This window comes from Xiphophorus maculatus, chromosome 13 (assembly GCF_002775205.1).
Source record: "Xiphophorus maculatus strain JP 163 A chromosome 13, X_maculatus-5.0-male, whole genome shotgun sequence".
NCBI classification, from domain to species: domain Eukaryota; kingdom Metazoa; phylum Chordata; class Actinopteri; order Cyprinodontiformes; family Poeciliidae; genus Xiphophorus; species Xiphophorus maculatus.
The window spans coordinates 10,830,279-10,837,695 of record NC_036455.1 but is presented as its reverse complement, the minus strand read 5'-3'; the positions used below and the strand labels follow the sequence as shown (position 1 = coordinate 10,837,695).

The window sequence follows — 7,417 nt, the reverse complement described above, 5'->3', positions numbered from 1 at the left end:
TTGTGTGTGTCTGCACAGTGACTTTCTATGGCAAAAGTAAGTTTATTTTAGAAGGAAGTTTTTGTATGAAGAGTTTTGACTGTGTGTGCGGCCCTGGTCTATAACCCACATGAACACAGTGACAAAGGTAAACTGCTGCATCTTCAGCCCTGACCCCGCTGATGGTCAGAGTGAAGTCAGAACTGGAACCACTGCCTCTGAAGCGACTAGGTATCCCATCTGCAGGTCTATTAGCATCAACCAGGAGAAGTTTAGGGAATTTTCCATCTTTTTGTTGGTACCAAGCCATATAATCCTTGCTATTCCAAGAATAGACACTCTGACTAGTCCTACAGTTGATTGTGATGGATTCTCCAACAGCAGAGTGCACTGTTCCAGGCTGAGTCACTGTGATCTGACCTCTTACCTCTGTGGACACAAAGAGAAAAACATGCAGCAGTTTCATGGTTTAGTCGGCTTCATTTCAGAGGGACAGATGTTCATAGAGGAGAGGAGTTGGATTCTCTGGACTTTACCTGTGAAGCAGCAGCAGAGGAGAGTCCAGATGAGGACGCAGATCAAAGTCATGTTTTTGATGAAGAGGATTTCTGTGTCTCCTGTTGTGATGAAGGACAGCTGTCAGTCATCCAGTGTTCAACTGTCAGGACTATAAACTCTCCCAGAGCACTGGAGCATGGAGCTGCTGATGCAAAGTGGCTCTATGGAAATAATTTTACTATGACAGTTTGTACAATGATTATATTTACCAATGGATTTCTAATGGATGATCAGTTTTAAAAGTCATCTTTCTATAAAATATTTTCTCCTGTATATGGTTTATAAATATTTATTTCATATAATCACACTGTGTCATCCATCCATCAATCCATTGTACTTGCTTGTCTGTGCAGAGAGATTTGGTTATTTGAATAAACAAAACTTGTTTATTTAAATAAAGAAAACTTGTGATAAAGATTAGCTTTTTACATTTATGTTTATTTTTTCGAACCCTTTAATGCATTAAAGTGAACCGATTGCTTTCATGGTGGGAATTCTTCAAGTACAGTCTGTAATTTTTGTATAACTTCATATGAATTTAACATTATTTATGGTTACTTTTGTACTAATTTATTTTAACATATACATATTATTTCTAAATTAGAATTCAAAATATATAACTCAAAATATATAAACATATAAAATAGTTAGTCTCTCTGGGGTCTGCCATAACTTAAAATGTTTATATTTTGATCAGAAAACTGTTACCATGGAAGAGCAGTCATCCTTGACCGTTGTCATGGTTATTTTGCTAAACACAGGAAACAAAAAACGGAAAAAACATTTCCATTCAAACTTCCACTTTCCTGAAGATGAATTTGGTCTTCACTGATGTAAACACTACTGTAACTTCCACTGAGTCCAAATCAACAGCAGAAAAGTTGCTAAGGCTTATTTATATCAGTGATTAAATAACGTCACATTCTTTTTCTGCAACTTACAATATGTATTAACACTCATCTTTTATCATGGTTTGTGAACATGTGAGCATGTAAATGTTTCTGCATGTGTAGATGTAAGACACTTGTTTTGAATGAATTCATAATTGTTTATATTTTTAAATAAATCTTAACAAAACAGCAAGATGAATGCTTACTGACTGCACTCTACTGTACATTCTCAAATATTTAAACTATTCTAAATTTCATTTGCTACACTCATAATACACTCCTTCTTTTTGGTTTTTTTCAAGTGATCTTGTTTTACAGCTTTCCATCTTTCTAAAGATCTTTCAGAAGGTTTTGTTACTCTCCAACCCATTTTTAGTCCAGCCTATGCTCCAGACCCAAACACAGCATTGCACTGTTTACAAGAATAAAAAGAAACATGTCCAACAAGGATGTGTTTCAGGCCTATGGAAGATATCTTTGGAAGCAGAATAATCTTAAATGATCTCATTTCAAAGATTAGGATTTTATTTCGCCACCTTCCTAAAACAATGGCCTAAGTCATTTTTTGCCCAAATTTATTATTTATTTTACCTAATTCATCTTTTGGTAAAAAGTGGCCATTACTTTAGGAAGATGATGATTTGAAACATCATCTGACATGTCATCCTTTTATCACTGAGACTAATCAAAATAAGTGCTCTAATGGAATCAGATTGTTTCAGCTAAAATACTTTTCCTCTCTGTCAAACGGTGCTCTCCTTAGTTTCAGCTAAAGAATGTAAAACAAAATGTGCCTTTGAAAGACTTAGTTTTAACCTGGCTCTTGGATAAACTGAAAAGTGTTTACATTAGAGTCGCGATGATTACAAGTGATCAGGAGTAATAAACAGTCAAGCTGAATGAAAAAGAGAAATTAAACTTTCAGAAAACTACAGAACTACTGATCAGGATTACCTAGAAATCTACAAGAAATTCTCTTAAAGGTTGATAGACTTTCTGAAAATAGTTTTTCTTTTTGATATTTTCTCAATAATGTTGAATATATTAATCAATAAGAAATTGCCAAACACATCCACTTGATAAATGTTTGAACCATTGTTTCAGTGTTTGTTTTGAATAAAACGTTCTGTGTCTCTCAGTCAAAGGTTTTTGTTTGATGCTGTGGGGAGTTTGTATCACTGTGCCACATGTTTGGAGGAGGAACCAGACTTGAAGTTAACAGTAAGTTCATTTGATCCCTTAAATAGCAAAAATGTTCAGTCTTTCATTATTTTTCATACGGTCAAGATTTGTATATAATTGTGTATCGTTTCACACATTTGGATCTTTAGTTCCACCTTTTATTTGTTATAAAATAATAAATGTTAATTAAATAATTAAGCATTCTAAACTTTTAAATATTATTCAGTGCAAGGTGTTTATTATCAAATCAACCTCTACTTTTCATACTTCCATTGGGCATATATCAGTGATAGTGTTTCCCCATGTTCTGTGTTGTCCTATTTTTATTCACATAAAAGTCACACCCAGTGATCAACATAGAATCAGAAAAAAAAATTAAAGCTGAAGACTTGAAGCCTCCTCTGTTTTAGACCAACAATTACTCGGGTTCAGAAAAGTTTATTGCAATCAGAATGTACTTGTAAATATTATGACTATTCCTCTCAAAAGTATCACTAAAGTTTCAGTGCCATCAGAATGACCTTCAACTATCCTCTGTTAGTGTTCACAAATATGTTTGGTAAAGTCACATCAGACGGTTGTGTTGTCGGCTATTTTTGTGGGTGTAATTTCATTAAATTATCTCAGCACTCTATGTGAAATAATTCAGTGTGTTGGGATGCTTTAAATTCATTTTGCTAAAATGATTTGTTCATAGGAGTAATTTCAGTACTTCTGCAATAATACTAATGACAGGTTTGCCTACTGGATGACAGTGTTGTAATTAATCTGCTGGCTGCTGCAGAATTCATAAATGTTTTACACTGTGGACTAGTAGTCAACTAAAATAACTAAAAAAAAGTGTGATCTTAAAACCAGCTGTTGTACGTATTTTTAGCTGTGAAACCTGCCTGTTTCCACGCTTCAGCAGTCATGCCTGCATGTTAGAAGGAAGTGAAAAACTGTAGATCGTCTTTTCATTGACTAAGCCGGCTTCTCCTGCCAGGTTTGGAGAGTGGCTGTTCATCCTGGACCGATTACATTTAATAGCAGTTCCAACTAATTTTTTTGCTTTTTTTCTAGTGGGTCAAGTGCCTCCATCACTAATGGTTGTACCCCCCTCCAGTGAGGAGCTGAAGCAGGGGAAGGTTATCCTCATGTGTCTGGCCAACAAGGGCTTCCCCTCAGACTGGACTCTGTCCTGGAAGCTGGACGGCAGCAGCAGCAGCTTGGAGCAGAGCAGGAGCCCCGGGGTGCTGCAGAATGACGGCCTCTACAGCTGGAGCAGCACCCTGAGGCTCCCTGCAGACCAGTGGAGGAAGGTGGGCTCTGTGACCTGTGAGGCCTCCCAGGGCTCCCAGACTGCAGTCACAGAGACACTGAAGAGAGACCAGTGTTCCCAGTACTGAGCTGATATGCCAGAAGATGGGAACTATTGCTTTTTCAATGCTTTCTGTTCTTTCCGTCTTCAAAAGCTTCTTTTCATTCGAAGCCTTCTTGCTTATTGTTGCAATCCCGGTTGATTTAATATCTTAAAGCAATAAAACTGATCAACGCATCAACGTGTTTTGTCTGAGTTATATATTTCACTGGAGAAGCTTGTGTTTATTTGATACAAAATTCTGACATGAATGATAGCATTTCAGAGGCCGGTTGACTAAAAATGTATAAAATATATATATTTCTATAGCATTAAAACAACTACATTTTAAGCACAATTATTAAGAAAACAAGGTGTTGAAAGGAAATAAGTTTTTTTTTCGGTTTCATTGTATGAGAAATCATGAGGAAAATAATTGTAACTTGGAGAAGTTGATCTTTTTTCAATTCATGACAATAAAAAAACGTTTATTTACATCTTTCCTTCACTCTTGCCCAGGATCCACTGCTGTGTGTGTTTAGGGTTTCACTTGTCTTTGTATTTAGATTAGGTTATTTTAGATTATATTGGGTTGAATTTGCCAATAAATACATCTTGTGTTAACTAGTATCATGTTCTTTTCAGTGTCATTATTACATACATGTTGTTAGTATCTCTTGTCCTTTTTTTCTTTTTTTCCCTCTATTTCTGCAAATGTAGAAGAAGACTCTCCTTCTTTTTTCCCTCTCTTTCCCACATCTATTGCATTTGAAATAAACCAGCTTGTTATTGTGATCCATCTGTTTGTTTGCCAAAAGGCACCAATAGGACATGACAAAACAGATCTCAAAGAAGTGGTTTGGAACAACTCTGTGAATTTCAAAGCCACTCCAGGGCATTTCATGCTCCCCTCTGATCCGTCCAAATCATTGTCTGCATTTTTGTTCTGTTAAAAGAAATTGTGTAAGCAGTTGTCTTTGCAGATACCTCAATGTTACTTGTGGTGTAAAACTGCTTTAAAATACCAGTTGACAGGAAAAGTAGTATAAATTGGGGCCTAAGACACCAAACAGGATGAGGCAAATATTAAATGGTTAAATGGAGTAAAAATCTGGGAATATGATTAGCTTTTTTGATAAAAAGCTCATAGCATGTAAATTTTAAATATTCACTGGAAGCTTCTGTCTAAACTGTCCATGTCAACAAAATACTTGGTAAAACAGTTTTGATTTAAACCACAGGAGATGAAATTAATCAACACTTAGTAAAACTTAAAAAAAATATTTGTAGATTAATGATGTCAATGTCATTTTTTATATAGTGAATCCTAATTTTGTGATCCCATACTCTGTCTCAAACAAGAGAATTTTGTTAATTGAGAAGGTTGCAGAAGGACACGATAGTGACTAATTAAATATAAAAGATGTGGGGGCAACAGAAAAGTCCTTGCATACTGTCCTACACAGTTGCATTTGCCATTTCACTCCAGAAGATGTCAGCATTGAACAGCTTATTTATTTAAAAAACCCTACACTTTTAGTATGCATACACTGTAAAAAAGGACTTCTCTAATTTACAATAAAAGATCAACAGCTGTGGTTGCCAGAACTTTACAGGTTTTTCCATATTTCTGCCAACCACAGCTATTGGTAAATACAACGTTTTTTTTGTTGTTGTTTTTTTTTTACAATGTATTATGATTGCTGTAGTAGTTTTATGTGTTTAAGTTATATTTTCCACTTTCCAGGAGATTCTTAAATCTTCTCAGGATATTTCAGATGTGTGAATGGGGAAGCTTGCAGCTATTTAGCACCTGACAATTGGACATGCTCAATTTTAAAAGCTTTATGGATTTAGGATAATTTTAAAAGTTTTTAAATGGACTGAAACCAAAATCACTATTTTCTAACTGACTTTAAAAATAGCAGCAATGCTAAGATGTGAATACATAATTGAAATTATTTTTTGTGGTAAAAGGAGAAAAATAATCACAGCTCTCAAATAAAGTTATTCAATTTGTTGACAGCAATTTGTGCCCATATGGTGTCGCTCTATAGCAGCTTCCAGTTATATCACTTTTGGTTTTTGTACGACTGCTTTTCACTGTGTGAACACATACTGGCTATTGGGGTAATGAAGACTCTGACAGTAATAAACTGCAGCATCTTCAGCCTGAACTCCACTGATGGTCAGAGTGAAGTCAGAGTTTGATCCACTGCCTGAAAACCGACTTGGAGTCCCTGATGCTTTAGTGCTGGTAGTATAAATGAGGAGCTTAAGAGTTTGTCCATCTTTCTGTTGGTACCAGGCTAAATAGGTGCTATGAATATTCTGACTGGTTCTACAGCTGATGGTGGCAGATCTTCCCAGATCAATTCTCACTGCTGAAGGCTGAGTCAGTGTGTACTGACCTCTGACCTCTGAGGACACAGACAAAAACATGCAGCAGCTTCATGGTTTAGTCGGCTTCATTTCAGAGGGACAGATGTTCATAGAGGAGAGGAGTTGGATTCTCTGGACTTTACCTGTGAAGCAGCAGCAGAGGAGAGTCCAGATGAGGACGCAGATCAAAGTCATGTTTGTGATGAGAAGGATTTCTGTGTCTTCTGTTGTGATGAAGGACAGCTGTCAGTCATCCAGTGTTCAACTGTCAGGACTATAAACTCTCCCAGAGCACTGGAGCATGGAGCTGCTGATGCAAAGTGACTCTATGGAAATGCTCTGACTGAGAGCAACAGGGACTGGAATCAATGATCACAAAGTTCACCAGTTCAGTCATCGTGTGAATGTTGATGAGTTATTCTTATTGATGAAGCTTTTATTAACAAATGTTTAAAAGTTTATTTTTCAAGTAATAGAATTTATGGGATATTTTAGTTTTTTAATTTGCACTATTTCACTGTGCACTACTTATATTTTAAAGATAAATTATATTACATTTTGACTTATTCCTATGACTGTTTTGATAAAATAGATATAGCTGATTTTTCAATTACATAAACAGTCTAATGCATTTCTACTAGTCTTATGTTGAAGTCTTTTGTTATTGCCTTAGATTGCATTAAGGTTCTACGCGGGGTTAAGTCTGAACACATGCACAATGTTTTTGCTTCTTTTCCTCATCATTCACAATCCTTAAACATTTCAACAGTGTGTATTCTCTCAAGAGAATGAATCAGCATTTTTCATTGTAGTTGAAAACATTACTAAACTATTAATGTTAGTTTTTTTCATGTCTTTTAATTCTACACTCTATCTGTTTGTCCTCCACCATGTAAATGACTCTGGCAGTACCACAAATAGTAGAAAGCAGGGAGTAATTTAACCAAAACACTTATTGAGGTGATGGTTTACATTATCTTTTAACCAAAGCCTATTTTTGAAAAGTTTATCCAAAAATTTAAAGCTATATCTATTATTAATGAAAACAAAACATTTACTTCAATCTGCTGTTAAATGTTTCCTTTCT

The 7,417-nt window shown here is 35.5% G+C and overlaps 2 gene segments (V, D, J or C); one reads left to right on the top strand and one right to left on the bottom strand.

Moving 5' to 3' along the window:
* Positions 1-25: 25 nt before the first annotated feature.
* LOC102228461 lies at positions 26-6,644 on the bottom strand. The segment is given in 3 exon segments: positions 26-408; positions 516-596; positions 6,474-6,644. Coding segments are annotated over 3 exon segments (516 nt in total).
* Positions 2,598-4,522, top strand: LOC102228725. The segment is given in 2 exon segments: positions 2,598-2,648; positions 3,672-4,522. Coding segments are annotated over 2 exon segments (360 nt in total).
* Positions 6,645-7,417: the final 773 nt, after the last annotated feature.